The sequence below is a fragment of the Cheilinus undulatus genome, linkage group 8 (assembly GCF_018320785.1).
Source record: "Cheilinus undulatus linkage group 8, ASM1832078v1, whole genome shotgun sequence".
In the NCBI taxonomy this organism is placed as follows: domain Eukaryota; kingdom Metazoa; phylum Chordata; class Actinopteri; order Labriformes; family Labridae; genus Cheilinus; species Cheilinus undulatus.
Window position 1 is genome coordinate 27,933,986 of NC_054872.1, and position 20,499 is coordinate 27,954,484.

The 20,499-nt window shown below is 41.1% G+C and overlaps 1 protein-coding gene across 3 annotated transcripts; it reads left to right on the forward strand.

Annotated features, from left to right (window-relative positions):
- Positions 1–18: 18 nt before the first annotated feature.
- virma (vir like m6A methyltransferase associated) lies at positions 19–19,706 on the forward strand. Of its 3 annotated transcripts, none has more exons than XM_041793869.1 (27): positions 19–130; positions 631–743; positions 2,812–2,898; positions 3,934–3,982; positions 4,062–4,224; positions 4,352–4,471; positions 7,276–7,524; positions 8,069–8,799; positions 10,731–10,868; positions 10,951–11,177; positions 11,259–11,789; positions 11,875–12,029; positions 12,123–12,205; positions 13,713–13,806; positions 14,363–14,751; positions 14,854–15,009; positions 15,476–15,711; positions 15,797–16,049; positions 16,146–16,363; positions 16,453–16,585; positions 16,896–17,036; positions 17,132–17,286; positions 17,473–17,569; positions 18,203–18,369; positions 18,495–18,844; positions 19,077–19,223; positions 19,324–19,706. In XM_041793869.1, exons 1-27 carry the CDS (start codon positions 68–70, stop codon positions 19,533–19,535), a joined length of 5,457 nt encoding a protein of 1,818 aa, XP_041649803.1. In that variant the 5' UTR covers positions 19–67; the 3' UTR covers positions 19,536–19,706. The 3 variants fall into 3 exon arrangements, with proteins under 3 accessions (XP_041649803.1, XP_041649805.1, XP_041649804.1); XM_041793871.1 differs by having other exon boundaries at positions 7,276–7,494; XM_041793870.1 differs by having other exon boundaries at positions 4,062–4,215.
- Positions 19,707–20,499: the final 793 nt, after the last annotated feature.

Sequence of the window (20,499 nt, forward strand, 5' to 3'; positions counted from 1 at the left end):
ATGGCATGCTCCGGAAGTAAACACCAACGCGGAAGTTTACCCCCGGTGTCACGGACAGTAAAAAGCTATGGCGGGGGACGCCTCAACGGAGCTTCTTTTTCTTGACACGTTTAAGCACCAGAGTGCAGAGGTAACTCTCCTCACCCTCGCAACTCTATTGTGTATTCGCTCTAGAGTAATCTGCATGCTATTTCATTCTCCGATCGGGTAAATTATGTAGTTAAAGAGAAAGACGCTCAACTTCCAAGCCAACGAAGTCAACTTTGCTAACATTAGCAGCTGCATCATGGATGTTATTATATCGCTATTTTCACCGCTTTTACTGTACAATACATCCCCTCTGTTATTGGCTTAACTGCACCAACACATCAGATGAACTTGATATAAAATACCATTTTTAAAACGTAATTGTTTTGTTTTGCATCCTTGCGCAGTGTGTTTGCTAGTTAGCCAAGTTGCTAATGCTACATTTGTTGATAATATCCCTGATCATGATCATGTTTACCTTCAGAGGAGCAGCTACGCTGTCTGCTCTGTTCAGATCAAGCAGCGTTGTTGTGTTGGCTTTGTCTGCTTATACCCTGTTACCATCTGAATGTTGGTATAAATGCCGTCGTTTCTGCTCCTCAGCTTACAAACGTTGATGTGGTGAGGTTTCCCTGCGGGGTGCTGATTACAGAGGTGAGGGTCATTCCTCCTGGAATCAAAGCGCACAGCAACTTACCTGACAACAGAGCTTTTGGGTAAGGACACCTTAAAACTCTAGTCAGTACGGATAGACGGTACTTGACAAACGTATTCTTAAATACGCCTATATTGACAGCCAATAGAGGTTAGAGAATATTTACAGTAGGGGATATTTACTGTAGATGCACGGAGTGTAAGAATCAGGGCAGATGCCCACACTGATGTTTGAAAATATTTCAGCTGATGGCTGATACTGAAGAAGACGCTTTTTCAGTACTTCTTGAGGTGTAAACAATTTCTCTTACGTTTGAGAATGAAACAGATCAGAGTTTGTCAACGAGGTCACATCTTCTGCTCAATAATAAATCCATCCTCTGAATTAGCTGTTATCTGTGCTAAACATTAGATTTACATGATAAACATCTGCTGCTTACGCTGGTTTATGCCCATATATATAAATTAGTTGCTGATGGCCCATGGTTGTCAAAGGGCCAATACTGGCTTATCAATGCATCTTTTCATCCTTAATTTAGACCTGATATATTGGTGACAATAATTAACACAGTCCGCTAAAATCTGTCATTACCATTATTGGCATCCTTACTAGATGTATTTTAGTACAAATTTATAAAGAAATCCTCTGCTGAATTTTGTAATAAGGTTAAAATTGTTTTATCAAGACATATTTGGGCGTTCAGTTTCATGATGTAGGTGAAGAAACCAATTATAGCAACTGTTTATTATGCTACATTTTTAGAGAATATGGTAAATTATCAAGAGTTAAAATTCATAGAGGTATTTTAAATAAACTATGTTGAAACAAATGAAACTTGATATCAATACTGAATAGTTTTACAGACAGGGATACATCTATGTATTTTTGTTGTGTTGTAATATGTGTTGAAGTTTGTTCTAAACTTTTTGGTCAATCCATCATCAAAGTTTGAGGAGTTTTGATTCTAAACCTGTGTCAGCTATATTTACAATACTCAAAACATGACAAACATTAGATCAGTCCTGTTTTTTTCCAGATAACTGGAGTCCAGCTTAGTTATGGTGTAAATTCTACACTAAATCCTATGCTTAAACCAGTTGAGTTGTAAATTAAGTTTTGTTATTGTTTGGTTGCACCACAGAGATGTAAGGTTTATCTTAACCAGCAGAGCATAACATCCAGACTAACCAAAATATTATAACAGATTTGACATTTTCAAGCATTTTTAATGCAGTGCTTACTTTTCTAAAATAGTTTGAGGGGGCTTATTTGCCTTTGTTATGGTTAGACAGGTAAAGAGAGACAGGAAATATGGAGAGAGAGAGTGGGGAAAGACATGCACCGACAGCACCAAGATTGTGAATCAAGCCCATGGCCAGTACGTCGAGGCCTTCAGCCTCTGTGTTGGCGCCTGCACTACCCACTGAGCTAATTAGGTCATATAACAACAGTGACAGAGTGGCGAAATAGTAATAGCTTGTTTGTAGTTTAACAGCACTTTATGGTTGGGTGGCTGAAATGATCTCCTCTCATGGACAACGAAAGCGCAAGTAAAGAGTGGTCATACATCTCTGAGAGATGTAGTCCGGCACAGAAAACACACTGTTGACACCGATCACCTGGTAAAACTCTAAATTTGTTGTCATCCTCCGTGTTATCCCACCTCTCAAACACCATCACCACAAGCACCATATTGACACTGCATACTACTGCACTGTAATTAGATTCAGTTATGTTTTAGAAACTTGTTTATTTGACCCCATAATAATCATATCCTATAATTTACATATTTTTTGCAGTCATCCATATCTGAACATTGTACACTGTGTAGAGGTTAAAATTATGGTTAAGAACTTTGATTAACTTTACTATTCATGTAAAAAAAAATAATGATTGACAATGAAAAATGTATAAACAGAAAGAATTACTTTCATGGCCAAAATGCCACAGTAACCATGGAAACAGTTAGTACATGGCAAATGCTATGGACAAAATGAGGGTAACATCATGTGGCATAGCAATCGTTTGATCATGATTATCTTGTTTTCATGATTGTGGGAAGCTAAATTGTGATCAAAATTGAAACGGGATTAATTCCCCTGCATTAATGACTGTGTGTGTGTTTCTAGGGAGACGTCTCCTCATGCCTTCCAGTTGGAGCTGTTCTTCAACAATGTCACCAAACCCAACAACCCAACGTTTCATCGACTGGGCAGGTCAGGAGGATTTCCTCAAAGTCCTTGAGATACTGATATCCATCTCACCTGTAGAACCAGTCACAGTAGCATCCAAGCCCTAATCTCCCAAACCCACCCAGATTCAGGTTTCTTTGTTCCTATGCTGGTTAACTGGTCTCTCCAGAAACTGAGCCCCACCCAGCCAAGTGTCACCCCAAGTGGCACAAAACTAAGATGACAAGTGGTTCAGCACTTGAGTTACATGTTTTTAGTCTGACCTCATAATAACAGAGGCGTGCACTGTTGCACCCAAGTATAAATTTCCACTGAAAGGCGTGCGATGTGTAAGAGTTTTGTAAACTGTAAATACGACACACCCAGGTTATTATCTCTGCTGGGAAAGTCTGGAGTAGTTGTTTTCCAAACCAGTCAGGCTAGTATTTAAATATCTTACTTATGTCATAAAAGAAAAATTAAATTAAGTATTTTTAGACAAGCAGCTCTCGATCCAATGATCCAAATTAGCCTATCCAGTCAGGTCAGCAGAGTATTGACAAACCAGATACAACCTCAATATTGCAGCAAAATGATTTTTTTTCACCACATTTTGCATTTGCTTTAATGTTATATGTGCAGACATATGACTGAGATCTGTGTTGGATTTCTGCCTCCTTCTGTGAGCCTTTTGTTTTAAGAGCCCTTAAAGCTATGCTGTGTTTCCTGGGATTAATTATAAGTGCCAAAGACAAAGCATATCCTTTTTTATTCTTTGTTTAATTTATAAAGAAGATTTGAAAAAGTGAAACTGTCAGGCAGTCTCAATTTCAGCCTGAGGATTGAGAACATACCGAAAATAATTTGTAACATCAGTATTTGCTCTAAGAAATGATCATACATTGGTTTTGTCCTGAAATAAAGAGGTTTATCTAAGATTTAACTGTCTGCTGCCAAGCTTTATTGCAGATAATGTAAATTTATGAAAAAATATGTCCCAGAGCAATGACAAAAACATGCCTGTAAGGACACATCGACCTCTGATGCTCTAATCTGACCTGCCTTTTATTTCACCCACAGCTTGGAGTATGATGAGAACAAGTCCATTGTGTTCAGGCCCAGTGGAAAGGTAAATAAAACAAATCATGTGTATTTTATCTCTTCTCTTTATTGAAGTGCTGAAAAACTAAACATTTCTGTGTGTGCAGGTTAACACAGATGGCCTCGTGCTGCGTGGCTGGTACACCAGTCTGACTTTAGCAGTATACGGGACAGCAGAGCGATCACATGGACATGACCAAGGCTCACCCCCACCCCCACCCCCACCACCCCCTCAACAGCCAAGCGGGCCCAAGAGAATCAGTAAGCAAGGTTGGCAGCATTAGAGTGAAACTACATAAATGCACTCATCTTCACCACAACCTCCTGAAACTTAAACCTTTGACTCTCACTATTCTGTTGGTGAAACTATAAATCTGCTGCACTGTGCTTCTTCCAGAGTGGGAAAAAGACGACCAGTACAATGGAAGTCCTCCCAGACCAGCACCCAGAGGGCCTCGAACTCCACCTGGACCACCACCCCCGGATGATGATGATGAAGAGCAGGTCCAGGTGACAGGTAAGAACTCTAAATCTCTTCTGTGATATCACATTATACAGCCCACTGTCAAATCTTAAACTATCAGCAGAGACAGATGATTCTGGAACATCGTCTTGGTGATACTTCTGAAAAATAACTATTGCCTTATATGGATAATGTTATGATAATCCTATGAAACATTAAAATGAAAATAAATAGATAAATATGGCAATCATGGTTTGTGTTCCAGTTTAAGGTAATCAGAGATTTATCAGATATGCAACCCTGCTTTGATTTGATAACTACACCTATGATAACTATATACCATACACTGTAGTGCAGAAAATAGGCTAAAGAATGTAAAACAGAGCTGTTAGATAATTTGTCTGGAGAGAAGAGCATCTGTAGCATTGCTTCATGCCTTACAGGTTAGCAGAGTTACAACAGGATGAAATGATCCTTTGTCTCCCTTTTCTCTCGCTCTCTTTCTGTGCATTATAGCTACTGTGCTCTCTTTTCACCCATTATTAAGAGTAAATTTAAAATAATAATCCATGACTATTTTCATACAGTATTTAAGAATATATATAAATGTTCTGTGTGCTTCTAAACTGATAAAAATGTGCCTTAATTATAATAATTTCCATGTTACACAGCCTAGTACACTTCATCCTGCAGCAAGTTCACCTTATAGGAAGCTTATAAAAAGTTACGGACTATTTCAGGGCCTAAAATAGCCAATTAAGTTCATCTATGTTACACATAGGAGGGGGTAAAGATTGCTTTACGTGTTTTTTTTGTTTGTTTTTTTGTTTTTTTCAAATTGTATTTACCCTTTTGTCCATATACAAAATAGCATACATTGATAAAAAAGAAAGGTCATGACATATAGGTTCCAGCCCCTCCCTCACCCCTCAGAAGTAAAAAAAAAAAAAAAACAGGAATACGGGAGTAAAATACAGTAAAACAGCATAAAACAATGAATAAATAAATCAAACAGGGAGCAATAATATTAATGATAATAACAAAGAAATGAAATAAATTTATAAATAGTACTGATGCTCAGATTTGTGGTACACAGTATTACTGGAGAACAAATGACATATCACGTTTCACAATCTCATGCAGCTGAAATGTCATTGAAATGTCAAAGGAGTGACAGAAAAGCCTGACATCTCAAAGCAGTGTTAAAGTTTTGATGTGGTAAAAATTAGGACCAAGTCATCTTGTATTTCTTGGCAGACTTGCATGAATATCTGATTTTCTCAAAGTTCAAAAAAATCATCAACTTGCAGATCCTCTGAGTAAAAGTAGGTGAGGTTTTACTCTTCCTATTAAGCAAAATGAGACGACAGACAACCAGAGATGCAAAAGCAATGGCATATTTGTTAGAACAGGAGAGCTTTATCCCTCCCTCTACTGCTCCAAAAATCACCATCAGGGGTTGGGATTTATAATCTCATCACCTACTGCAGAAAGAGAGCAAAAACTGAGGTCATTAAATTAAAATGTTCTTTTTAATTGTTGCTGGTTTAATTGTGCTTGATTTTGCTGCTGCAGCATGCAGCACCTATGGTTATTAAAAGCCTAAACTTCTTCATTTTTCATCACCGATCTACACACAGAAAGAAGAACAAAAATGTTTTTAAGCTCACGTTTCCTTGTATTACATTACAGCTGATGGTGCTGTTGCCAGACCATGATGCGCACAAGTAATTACGCACCCGCAGCACCAGTATTGCTATACCTGTGTGTTGGATGTTTTCCAAATTTGCCTGAAATCATTAGCAGGATTTTATTTGTCAAATTTTAGTCCTCTTCACACATAGGAAGTGATGCTGCTGGAGGAGAAAGGCACATATTATTAAGGCATTTATCATAAACATTAGCTCATTACACAGCATCATCTTCATGACGGTAATTACAGCAATACTGTTGCTATTTTTCAATCCCCTGAATATATTAATGTATTACCACCCATTCCTACGAATCACTATTACCATGCAGCTGGTGATTCAGAGATGATGTTTATACAAGGCAAGAGGAGTCCCTTTTAAAAAATTTTATTATTAATGTTTTTTTATTTGTGCACATACAGTACATATTTATTACAAAAGCAACCATAAAAATTGGGGTTTAGATATGTGCAGGAAAGACAGGAAAAACAAAAACAAGTTGAACAAATGAAAAAGTTCCTTGCTGGATGATCTGTTTTCATGGTCAAAAAGAAAAGAAAATGTAGTCTGAACCCAGTTCTGTGATACAATAACATGCAGTTTGTAAGAAATGTTCCAGTGATATCTCAGTACAGAATTAGCACTTCTATGAACATTCATGAAGAAATAATGAAAATAACACCAGTGTCCTCATTTGTATTTGGCTGAAACATTAGCACTGGTCCTAAGTTCCACTAAAGGTGCATCTCTGTCACAAAGACCTGTTTAATTTATTTGTTTATTTTATTACAATAAGAAAAAAATAGTGAAGAATGCTTGACAAATTATCACAGGGAGCCTAAGGCACTACTATACCATATGTTCCTTAGTTACCTAAAGGGGTTTCACAGCCTGTGTCGATATGTTCTTGTAGAGGTTAACGGCACATAATGTTCATGACAGCCGGGTACATATAAGCAAGTCTTTGCACGCTGATTGCGTACTGAAATTAGTGAAAGTGGCTGCCCTCGAGCACATATGTATAAATGAAAAGTGTACAGATTTAGTTGATATTCATGTAAAGACACAGGCTGAAACATGCAGAAACATCAGTACGATCTGTATAAATTTATAGTTAGCTTGTTTATATGTGTCCCATGACACTGTTCTCTTGTCCTCCATTCACAGTGGATATACTCAAAGAAGAGCCCTGCCAGGGCCGAGATGACTACCTGGAGGCCGTCTCACCTGAACGTTCACTGCCTGCTGATGAGGCTTATTCAGATGTCGAACAAGAGGAAGAAGGTGAGGAGGAGGAAGAGGAGGAGCCAGAGGAGGAGGAAGATGTAAGGACTGAAGGGAGCATCCCTGAAGACGAGGAAGAAGAAGAGGAAGAGGAAGATGAGGGTGAGGACGAGGAAGAGGAGATGGAGGAAGGTAGGGAGTTATTTTGTGAGAGTAGGATAGTCCACAATCCCAAATGGATGCCAGACCCTGACCCCCTTTGGTGCATCAAACTCATCAGGCTTCCCAGGGGGCCGCGGGAGCAGGGTCCATTTGGGACTGAGTGACAGTTGGAGAGCGTGTGTGTGCTCTGCTCAAAGCATGCTGCCTCCATCTGCAACAGCTGGATTCTCAAACGCTCAGCTAGTCTGACCCAGGCTGCTCTGAAGGCTTATGATGACCCTTCATAAGTTGCCATGTGCAGGTTTACCACTCACAGAGTCTTGGCTGATGCTTGTGCTGTCATCACATCCTGCATGTCAACTTAACCTGCATGTTTGGACTGATGCTGCCATGTGTGAGTGGACGTTTGTGATAAAAGCAAGGGAACATGAAGTAGCTTCTTGCCTCCTCGTTAGTTTTTTGTTTTTTCATTTTAACACATATATTTTATGATTTTTTAAAATAATTTCAAGATTCTTTATTAAAGATCGTTATTCATCAGACTTCCTCCTTCATTTACTCCTCCTCCTCACAGGTGATGACGGCTACGAGCAGATCTCCAGCGATGAGGACGATCTTGACAACGGTAGCTTCAAGCTGCCCAGCTTCGACATGGACTACACTCCTGAGGACCTGGCATCTGTCCCACCGGTCCAGTATGATCCATATGAACGAGAACTCAGACCCATGCTTTACTTCACACCCCCATACAAGACTCGCTTCGACACCCAGTTCGAGAAGGCCTCTGTGGAGGAACCAATGGACACTGGTGGAACAGAAGAGCCAGCCGGTGGAGAAGAAGCTGAGGCTGTGTCTCAGCTGAGAGAGTTGCTAGCAAGCATTGGTGAAGAACGAGATCCTCGCTGGGTTACTGCTGTGGAAGAGGCTCCTGGAATCCTGACTAAAGGGTTGGCTCATTTACTTAAACAAGGAGAGCAAGAGATGGAGAGGACTGTTGGAGTTTTAGTCCAGTGGGCACTTCAGGCTCTGAGTATGGAGATCGCACTTACACAGCCCATTGCTATTAACCTGAGGCAGTTGAAAGCTGGTGCAAAGCTGGCTTCATGTCTAGCAGATTGCCCTCAAGGCCTCACGGTGCTGCTGCGTGAAGGAGCCCTGGACGTGCTACTGGAGCTGCTCCATGCAGATCACGTGTCCTCCACACTGAAACTCAGTCTCCTGAGAGCTCTGGGAGCTCTGACAAGCACTCCAGCCGGTGTGGAAGCCTTTCTGCATACAGGGGAGGCAGAGAAAAGCGGCTACCAGGTTAGCACCACAAGCTATACAAATGTGGAGATCAAACCTTTTTTAACCTTTTCATTATATACAGATATTTGAAGAAGAAAAGCAAAACAGCTTCAACCTCAATCCTAGTTTTAAACATTTTCTCCTCAGAAGAAAGGGATAAAAAGACCTTGAAAATTCATCTCACAGTTCAACTATTATTATGAACAGAATTTATTTTATTTAAAATTTATTTAACTATGGGTATTCCCACAGAATAGATGATGGGAATCATCTGTTCCAATGGAGAAATGGTTCCAGTTGGTTTAATCCATTGACTTCATTTACATTTAATCTTAACAATTCTCTTATTGATACCTCACTTCCACATGCCTTGAAAAACATGGTCAGTCAGCACGAACAAGAACAGAAAAATGGGGAAGTAAACATGGCAGACCGTCACAAAACAGGCAAAAGTGGTTGAAAGTGTGGCTTATTTCTCCAAAAATGACATGAACAGTGCAATGTGAAACTTCTGTCAGACAGTGAGTTCATGCCAAGCATGCATCTTTTTTACAAGATTCCAATGTTTTAATATGTTCAGAGATCCTAGCTCTCTGAACGAACTCATCACTGACTCTCACTGACGGTGGTATACATCTTGTTCAGTGTTGAGATAGAAAAAGGCTTAATAAAAATTAAGTTTTTAAAAGTAAAAACCTGTATAGTTTACTTTTTCCAGAAAAGAACATTACAGAAAGGAAATGATAATGGAATCGATAAAGAATTGAATCAGTAAGCAGAATCGATAATGGCATCTAATCGATAAAATCATGTGGACTCCCTTCCCAGAGATGCATAAATCTCCATACACATGAAAAACAACAGAACATAATAAAGTCAACAAACCAGCAGCTTTCAGCAGAAAAATGTTTGCATACAAAGGTCAAGTGTTCCTTAATTCTGATTTTGAAATATCCCAAACTAATACTGTACATTAGTTTGTGGTGATGTTGTAGCTCATACCAAGATGATACAGCAAAAGCATAAACACTTTTACCAAAGACCAGAGGTGGAAAAGATATAGCTCAAGTTAAAGTAAAATGACTAGTCTAAAAATCTACTCAAGTTAAGGTTAAAATTATTTAATTGAAAGTTTACTTAAAATACTGAGTAGCTAGCGAGGAGTTTTACAGCAAAATATGAACTTTCCCTGTTTTTCTCAACAACAGGAAAATAGATCTCCAACCATGTTGTTCAAGGAAAGTTGCACCTCTGTAATAAAGCTAAATACACAGCAAAACTGAAAGTGTTAAACACATATAGTTGAATTTAGCGCCTTTGAATGTGTTAAATATTTTACAATATGACAGAGTTGCAGTAAGTCCTGAAAACCTGTGGTAGGGAAGCACTATACGCCTTTTTTTTAGCACCTGAACTCACAGGCAGAAACTCTAACTCTGTGGATAACTTCAGTCATGGTGCAAATGTGTCTTCCAACAAGAAAATCAACAATCCACCAGAAACATGACCAAAAGAACCCCAGCAGAGTTCACTATACAACAGGTAACATCTAAACAGAACTAAAGGCATATGAAAAACCTCTGAACACTCTGTCACACGCCCCCCAGATCTGAAATCACAGTGATGAGAGCTTAGATCAATGGCTCTTTACACAGTTGAATTTACACTGGTGGATCAACACTGTCGGATGACTCCAACACTGACAGATTCCACTAAGAATAGAGTTAAATTTCAATTTAAGGGTTAAAAGCAACTCAACAGAGGCGGGAAAAGTACAAGTATTGTGCTCATGTAAGTGTACGGAGTATAAAGTATAGTCACTCTGGTTAAAAACTTTTAAAAATCGAAATAAAAGTACTGCTCTAAAATGTACTACAAAGTACAAGCGCACCAAAAAAACAGTTTTTTAATTATTGTTTGTTTCGCCCTCTATTGTTTGCCCTCTATAGCGTTTGGTCCAGCTGTTCCTGCGTGAAGAAACAGTCAGGGTCATAACTGCAGGCAATGCTATACTGCAGAAATGCCATATGTATGAGGTTCTCGTTGACCTACAGAGAGCAGCAGCGGCTTGGAGTGAACCACAGCAGGTAGACACAATCGCACAGATTTTTTCCTCTTGTTTACTCTGAACACTACTTTTGAATCATCACAATGCATTGTCTAATGTAGGAGGAAATAGAGGAGGCTGAGAGCCCCATGGAGGAGGACACATCACAGAGTCCCTCCCCTGTGAGTGAGGCAGAGCTCGATAGGCTGGCTGGGGTTTTGGAGGAGTTGAATCACCTGCTTGAGACGGCCCCTAACTGCATGGTTCAGCCACCTGGGAAAGCCTTCCCCACTACTTCTAGAATAACAGGTCCACAGGAGAGGGACGACCCGTACCCAACACTGTACAGGTAAACATTCAAACACCATGACCTCTCCTTATCAGAAGTCCAGAAAGACTTTAAACAGTGATGTGCTCTTTCCTCTCTCAGGTACATGCACGCATGCCATTTTCTAGAGAGCGCATCAGTGGTTTTGTCAGCAGCCGCAGCAGCTGGTCACCTCGGTGTAACCCAGGCAGTCAGAGACATCCTCCGCTTCCTGTCACTCACCCAGTCAGGTCTGCTCTTCCTCCTCGCCCAGCCCGCTCCTTCGAGTCTACTCCTGCGCCTCCTGGCTTCGATGACAGAAGCTGAGATCGAGGAAACCACCTTTACAGGGGGAGAAGGAAGCCTCACAGGACCGGGGTTTGGTGAAGAGGGCTTCAGTGTGTGGCTGATGCAAGCGCTGCACGCCCTGCAGGGTGTGTCTGAACTCATGAGCCACGTAGCCGCAGGAGGAGACGGGGGAGCTGGATTGGAGGAAGGGGACAATGCAGAGGTTCTTGGCATGCTTCACGCACTCTACCTGATGACGTTCACGCAGACTGGTCGCAGTGCTGTGGCCCATGTTCTCAGTTTAGACAATAACCTGTCCTGCCTGGTCACCCTGCTGCAGCACCACAGCAGCAAGGACGGGCAAGGGTACGGTTGCCTTCTTTATTTTATTTGACCTACTTTTATTTCATGCTGATGCACACTGCTTACTTTATTCTTTCTATTCTTGCAGTGAGGCCAAAGCACGAAAAACCGTGACGTACAACTACGCCTGTATGCTGGTGTTAGTTGTGGTGCAGAGCTCTAATGAACTGAGGATGATGGAACAATATTCTGCTCCACTTCTCACCGTATCTAAGGCTGATGACACCAATGCCAAGTTACAGGGTAAGTATTCCTGATGTAGCATTAAATTTATTTGCTGCATGGGGTTTTCTTGTTGATCACTGATCTTTTGATGTTCTCTAAATTTAACTTAAGAGCTGAGCAAATGGCTGGAGCCTCTGGACAAACTTCGCTTTGAGATTGGCAGCATTCCCACCCTCATAGACTACATCAAACAGGTACAAATCCCTCACTCGATGTATAAAGCTCAAATGAAGCAACTTTTCACTACGCTTTCATTCTCAGTAATGATTCCAGCTTTAATCTTTCTGTATCACCTGCAGGCAGGCCTAATAACTCCTCAGTCTTTTTTTAATTCACTGAGTGATAAATCTCTGAAGTTGGCAGTGTTTGGGCAGCTGAAGATGAGATATCTATAATGTTTAATGCAGGGATCCTACCATAACACACAGGAAACAGGCTATCAAAGAGCACTTCAATTAAGATTTGCACAGCTTACTCAGGACAATCTCAAGGGTAAGAAAATTTCATTATAAAAGCTAGGTATTTCTATCTTCTTTAAGGTATATTTTACTGTGAATTTTCAAATAAACACAAAAAGTATTAGAAATATATTAGAACATTAAAGGAAAAAAATTCCTAAAAATTATACACGACAGTTCAAAATTAGCTTTAACTTGTGCTGGTGTTAATGTCCCAAACTGGAGCGTTGCTGTACATGCTTAGACGTACACACAGCTGCTCTCCTGCTATGCTGATGAACAGAGACAGCTGAATGGACTCCGTGCGTCACTGCTGCTTCATAAAACATGTAAAAGACACAAACTCCTCAGCCAGTGTCCGTGGAAGATTGTCCTCCAGGATTTTCCTATATTTCGCCACATTAATATTAGCTCTACAGTTACAAGCTATACAGGGCTGGCTGCAAGGAAGTGTCCCCGCAGCATGATGCTGCCATCATAATACCTGGTTGGCATGGTGTGATTGTGGTGTTTGGTTTCTGCCAAGAATAGTGTCTTGTCTGATGGTCTAAAAAACACCATTTTGATCTCATCAGACCAAAGAACTTTCTTCCACTTGACCATGGAGTCTCCCGCATGCCTTTTGACAAACTGAAGTTTAGATGCAATCTGAATTTACTTTAACAGTTGCTTTGTCTTAGCCACTCTCCCGTAACGCTTTGACTGGTGAAGGACCCCGGGTGGCAGTTGTAATTCCTTCAGAGTATTCCTAGGTGGCCTCTCTCACTAGTCTCCTTCTTGCACAGTCACTCAGTTTGTGAGGACGCCCTGATCTAGGCAGATTGACACATAATCTTTACAGTGGTATAGTCTGATAGTCTGTCTTGGACATGGGGGATTTTCTGTACAATCCAAAAACAGTTTTCAGATCTTGTAAAATGTGTTACTCTACTATTTTCACTAAAGTTTTACAGCTTCCAGTTTAGAAAGCCTTAGTCCTGTTGTACTGCAGCAGTTTGATTTACATTAATGAAATAGCTTGTCTCATGGAAAATTACATTTTTTTTAAATTTCACATTGATCTTGATGTTTTATCTAATTTTGTAAAGGCTCCCGATATATGTTACATCTTAATGGAAAACAGACTTTCACTTACAATTTTGAACCTCTCAAATGTTTATGCTCTGAAGCAGATTGGAGTCAAAGCTGTGTGGAAATAAGACTGCATCATAACACTGTAAACTTTTGTCTTTTGTTCTTTCAGAATGTGGAAAATGTGTTGACTCCTGAGGGAACTGGGCTGGTCACTGCTCTCAGGGTTCTCGGTCACATTGCTTGCCCCCCACCTGCTGTCGATGGTAACTACACCAAACATGATTTATCTTATAGTTCTGCTCACACAGTCTTTCTTTTTAAAGCTCATGTGGTCTTTTTTTTAATGAAGATTTTTTTAGCTAATATTTTATTATTTTAGGCCTTATTAACAAGCAAAATTTATCTTCGTGTTGTTAAGTGTCATTTATGGTCTTATGCACAGTGTTTTTCTTTGATGTGTCATGAACATCCGTTATCTTAAAAGCAAATCTGTTGAAAGTTATTTTAGGCCCTGCATTGTTTACATCATGTTTAATGGAACAAAATAATTATCTGCCCTAATTTTGCAGCACATAACGTCTTTCGTCAATGTACTAATGAATTTGTATGTGAGATATGAGTAAAAGACCCCTGGCAGGAATGTAGTGCATCAAAAAATACATTTTTGCAAATTTAAGTTACAAGTATTCAAAAACTTTAAATTTTAACTCTAGGCCATTTAAGAACACATTCATTGTAAATGTTGACTAAAATGGTTGAAGAAAAGATAACATGTATAACATGGGTTACATTTTTACAAACTGTTTGTCCTTGCTGCAGGTCAGCAGAGGGATCTTAAATGGAGTCTTGCAGGAGTCCAGCTCTTCTCCGGTGAGGGTCTAGACACATGTGTGCGTGTCCTACAGAAGCTGTGCAGCGTGCTACTGCAGCCTTGGCGTGTGCACGGACACATGGGCCCCACACCGCAGCGCTGCATGATCCTCAGTGTATGCATCAGCACTCTGCGGCTGCTGCGCACCATGCTGACGGAACTGCTGCGTGGGGGAGCTTTCCAATTCAGGGACACTCGTGTTGCCAATGTGTTGGTGACGCTCCATATGATAGTGTGCTCCATCCCTGCTTCAGGACGTCTAGATGGAGAGGAAACCAGGGTGCAGGCGCTCATCATTGATGTACTGCTCACATTCACGCAGGGTGTTAATGAAGAGGTGTGTGAGTTTAATACAGTACATCTGTTTATTTGCCAAGACACGTTCTGCTAAAGGTTCTAAGTTGTCATTGTTTTGAGAAAATGTTTGTTTTTGGTGCAGGTGACTCACACAGAGGAGACTCTGGCCAGTAACACATGGTCTCTGATGCTAAAGGAGGTGCTGGGTTCACTGCTGAAAGCTCCTGAGGGTCTGTTTTCTGGTCTGACGTTGCTGTCAGAGCTCCTTCCTCTTCCACTGCCAATGCAGAGTACTCAGGTAATTCATCGCTGATCTCCTCATCTGATCTGTACATCCTGAGATGCTGTGGCATGACCTCAAGAGAGCAATTCAAACCAGACATCCCAAGAATATTGCTGAACTGAAACAGTTTTGTAAAGAGGAATGGTCCAAAATTCCTCCTGACTGTTGTGCAGGTCTGATCTGCAACTACAGGAAATGTTTGGTTGAGGTTATTGCTGCCAAAGGAGGGTCAACCAGTTATCGAATCCAAAGGTTCACATACTTTTTCCACCCTGCACTGTGAATGTTTACATGGTTTGTTCATTGAAACATGAAAACATACCATTTTTGTGTGGTCTAAGTTTCAGCAGACTGTGTTTGTCTATTGTTGTGACTTAGATGAAGATCAGAACACATTTGATGACCAATTCATGCAGAAATCCAAGAAATCCCAAAGGGTTCACATACTTTTTCTTGCAACTGTAAATGCTTGTCTCCACAGGTGATTTCAGTCCAAGATGTGGCTGTATCTTTAAACACAAGGAAGCTATGGAGCATGCACATACGAGCCCAGTGGAAAGTGTTTTCAGAGGCATTTAGGTGTGTGTGCGCTACAAGCTGCCCTCCTCTTATGGCCATGCTGAGGAGAATGTGTGTGCAGCTGGCAGATCTGTCTTCACCCACTGCGACTCTCATCATGAAGACTGTGCTGGAGCTGCTGCTGGAGGAGCTGCAGCCGTGAGTAAAACAAATAAAACTCAACTCTTTCTAGCTGTTTATGCCGTGAGTTGAATTGTAAGTGTTTATTATGTACTCACTACAGGACGGAGGGGAAAGGTGTGTGCTGGGGCCAGGTCCTGCGTCTCCTGTCTTTGTTGGATGCTCTGGTGTCACAGAGAGCTTGTAAGAGCGCAGCACTGCACCTGCTGTCTGGCTCCGTATCAGGAGATGAACAACTAGCTGATCTGTTCCCTTCGCTGCTGTCTCTCTTGGTCCCTCCTGCTGATCATTCCTTGCAACAGCAGCTTCAATGCAGCGAAGTAGTGGGGACGATATTACAGTCACTGTGTGACCAGGTAGGTAGTATAGTATTGGGAATGACAATAATGTACATCAACGTGTCCCTAAAAGAGGAACAAAGCTGAAGAAATCTGTTTCTCTGTTTTCTCCAGGACATTTCTCTGGTTGTTTCTCCAAACGGAGAGAGCTGTCTGTCAGAGGCAGAGCAGCTCGCTAATGCACTACCAGGGAGAGAAATGATGTCATCGGTGTGCAGCACCTTGATGGAGGTTTTGGGGAACTCGGAGAGCAGTGTGCCGCTCTTACTCACCTGTATCAGGACTCTGACATTCCTCACTGAGCATGACTACGGACTTTATCACCTCAAAGTGTAAAATCTCGCTCATCAGTGCTATTGTCATCCCACATATGCTATCCTTAGTCAGACAAGACTTTGACGGCACTCTATCTGTGTTTCAGTGCACTGAAGAAACATGGGGCAGGTGTGTACTCACTGTTGAAGAGACTAGTGTTTAACTTCAATAAGGATTCTGCAGATCTGCTCTCTGCACTGCTGGACTTCCTCAGACAGATCGTCAACACAGACACAATGGTCAGTACCTGGGTTCACAGCCAGATTTATGCTTTATAACAGGAGTACAAGAAATATGGATGAAGTTTCTTCTCAAAATTGTTGTTACTGGGGCTCGCTGGTAGTTGAGTGGTTAAGGCACACACCATGTACGCAGGCGACCCGGGTTCGAATCCTGGGCCGTGGCACCATCCCCTGCATGTCTCTCCCCCCTTCCAACTACATCTACCGTCCTCTCTCTAATAAAGGCACAAAAAAGCCCAAAAATAAATCTTAAAAAAAAAAAATGTTGTTACTTTATGAATGTTCAATGTCATCTGTTTTATTCCAGTGTGTTGAGGAGGGACAGGGGTCCGGTGAAGAGCCTGTCTTCACTCCTCCACGGCTGCTGTCCGGGACTGAGATGAAAGCTCTGCTGCAGTGGGAGGACTCTGAGTCCCATCCACTCCCGACTTTAGAGAAACAGATTACGGTACAAATCACACACATGCAGATGTTTTTTTGAAATTTGAGAGCCAGTTTTTTTTTTCTTCTTCTGTAACTCTGTTTCTGGGTGTTTCACCACAGAAACTGTGTAAGGAGGATGAGTCACTGGAGACGCTGTTGGAGAATGTGATTGTTCTGAGGCAGACACTGGAGACAGTCACAGACACACCTCCTGTGGCTGACACTGAGCCCACTCTGCCAGCGCCAGAGACACTTGGAGCTCAGTTTAACCACAGGTACATCTTTCAACAAAGTATTGCTGCAAAAAAAATCTGTAAACACAACTTTTAAGTGCACTGAAGTTGAAACCCGAGCTTAATATATCAAAGATAATTTTTAAATGGGCCTCTTAACCAGTTGTGCAAGATGAGGGAACACTCAGTGTAATGACAAAATTCTGTTCTCTTCATTGTCACATATAGGACTGTGTTCATTCTGTCAGAAGCTCTGGATGAGCAGCTGAAGACCCTCTGGTTCTCTCCTTTCCAAACTGATGACATAGAGACAGATCTTGACATGGTAAGTGTTCAAATGTACATGCACTATCAAGATTATACAGACAGTCTCTGTGCAGTATTTGGCTGCAACATAGTCAAGCCCCAGGCAGTTTTATAAAAAACTGATAAAAACCAGTGATGCCTTCAAATTTTGATGCTAATTGACTTAATTCACATCCATTTTCATGTTCAGACACGTTAAGACTCCCTGGATTCCTCTGAAATAGTGGCAGTTCTTGTATCAAGCCGTTACTGCCCTAAATCTGCCTATTTTTTTTCCATCACATGTATATGCAAATATAGCATGAAGGCTTGATAAATAATGTGCGGTTTGGAGTTAATTTTCAAAGGCAGTATTTATAGGTTTAATACTTAAGAACTGGGGGAACATGAGGATGAGAATTGGGTTTATTGCAGAGGAGATTTGCACAAAGAGGAAATGACATGATGGTCTGATGCAAAATAAAAACCAGTTATAAAAAGTCAAAGGCTATTAAACAGCAGCACTTCTACTGTTAAGGAACTTAAATAGAATAAGAAAAATATAAAAAGCAATATAATATTACACTGTTACTAAATGAAAACACAAAAGCTTTGCGTCAGTCTGTTTTAGGTTGTCTACATGTGTCTGATTGTCACCCTGTCTGCATTGCAGGTAAAGGTGGATCTCGTGGGTCTGGCTCAGGAGTGCTGCCCAGAACTGGACCTGAAAGCAGAGCTGGAGCGCTCCTTCCTCTCTGAACCCTCATCTCCTGGTCACACAAAACCTCCAAAAGGTTTCAGACTAGGAAAACACAAGCATGAGACCTTTATCACATCAAGGTGGGCATTTGATTTTTGGTTGTATTTTAACTTTGAAATTATCAAATGTGTTTTCAGCGAGGAATGAAATCTTGAGTCTTGTTTTATTATAACCACTTATTATAACTTAATTGTTTTCTCTCTAGCGGTAAATCCGACTATGTTGAGCCGGCTAAGAGAGCCCACATCATGGCAGCGCCTCGCGGACGTGGAGGCCGAGGAGGGTTTGGACAGAATCTCACCCGACCCCATGATATTTTCCGCCAGCGTAAACAGAACACTTCCCGTCCTCCCAGCATGCATGTGGATGACTTTGTGGCAGCTGAGTTTAAAGACATTGCAACTCCTCCTGGACTTTTACCCCCTAAAAGGCCCCCTAAAAGCTCACCTAAACCTCCCACAAGAGGACTCTTTACTGGAAACAGAGGCAGAGGCACCTTCCACAGTCAGACTCGGTTTTTCACTCCACCACAACCCAAAGGTGTTCTGCTCTCAGGTACATACACAATGACAAAAATCACCTGTGCCAACTTCTTGAGGCTGAAATTTGTGATAAAAAATTGCACAATAGCTTCACATATTTTCTCTTTGGTGAAGGTGAATTATATTCTTCAGTGATTACACTCTTAAGTAGTTGTGGTGTGAATGTAAAAAATTATTATGATGTCAGATCAGTGTTGCTTATTCACCAATAGAGGGAGACAAATTCTCACTTTTCTATTCTGTAGGTAATTACACTCGCAGGGAAGGAGGCCGTGGTTCATCGTGGAGCGGACAAGTCCCAGCTGTTACTCACAGAGGAACCTACAGTGAACCCCGTGGCGGTCAGAGCAACTTCACACGTGGACCACTGCCCTCTCGACAACCACCAGCAAGTATGAAGTGCACAACTACACACACTTTTTTCCCATTTTGCTCTACATATAAACATGAAACTTAAATTCTTTTTCTTTCTTTTTTTTTTTTCTTTTTTAGGTGCATATCGTCTGGCTCCGCGTGACAGAGCTCCACGAGGAAGAGGAGGTGCCGGGCTCTCGTGGCTCAGTGCAGGAGGAGGCGGCGGAGGTGCCGGAGGAGGCGGCGGGGGAAGTGGAGGAGGAGGGAGAGGATCTCAGGGAAGCAAGTTCAGTGGTGGGGGAGGTAGCGGAGGTGGGAGGGGCAGACACGTTCGTTCCTTCACGAGGTAAACTCACCTGGGCAAAGACTGCAGCCTTTTATGGCAACATATGGACCAATCAGGATCTTATATATACTGTCTCCATGGAAACGTGGTGGGATTATGTTGTCACAATGACGTACAGACTCTGTTGATGTTTTATGTTTGGATTTCATGAGTTGTATTTAGACAATAAAGGTCATTGAAGCCTAACTTCTGGAGTTTGTTTTTAAACTAACAACACATGACTTAATGAATTGATGAAGACGGTTTTCATCCATTTTCATCCAGCCTCATTTTTCAGAAACCATAAACCATACAAAAACATCAGAAATTAGCCAGATATCAAACATTTTAGGTCAACTTGGACTACAACTAAAGTTCCAAAAAAGTTGGGTCACCGTGTAAAATGTAAATTAAAACTGAATGCAATGAATTCCAAACTCATAAATCCATGTTATTCACAATAGAACTTAAGAATCATAGATGTCAAAACTGAGACATTTTACAGTTTCATGAAAAATATTAACTCATTTTGGATTTGATGGCAGCAACACATCACAAAAAGGTAAGGATGGGACGACATGAGGCTGGCAAAGTGCTGCTAATGAAAAACAGCTGGAAGAGCATTTTGAAAATTAGGTTTATTGGAACAGGTCAGTAACATGACTGGCAGTAAAATGAGCATTTTATAGAGGCTGAGGTTCACTGATCTGTCACAAACTGTCTAAAAACTGAATAAAATTCAGAAATATGTTTCTTACCATAAAACTGCAAATACTTTGAATATCTCCCCATCTACAGTTCATAATATAATCTAAAGATTCAGAGAATCTGATGAAATCTCTGTGAGACAAGGCTGAAGGTCAATATTGGAGGCTCATGATCTTTGGACCCTCAGGTGGCACTGTATTAAAAACAAGCATGATTCTGCACTGAAAATCACTGCATGGGTTCAGGAACCCTTCCAGAAATCCCTGTCAGCCTTCACAGTT

Bases quoted from the DNA above. Each gene is read 5' to 3' on its own strand.
- virma (XM_041793869.1), top strand. From the start codon at position 68: ATGGCGGGGGACGCCTCAACGGAGCTTCTTTTTCTTGACACGTTTAAG. The intron at 131-630 runs GTAACTCTCCTC...TCTGCTCCTCAG, and splicing joins TTAAGCACCAGAGTGCAGAG to CTTACAAACGTTGATGTGGT. The intron at 15,712-15,796 runs GTGAGTAAAACA...TACTCACTACAG, and splicing joins CTGCTGGAGGAGCTGCAGCC to GACGGAGGGGAAAGGTGTGT.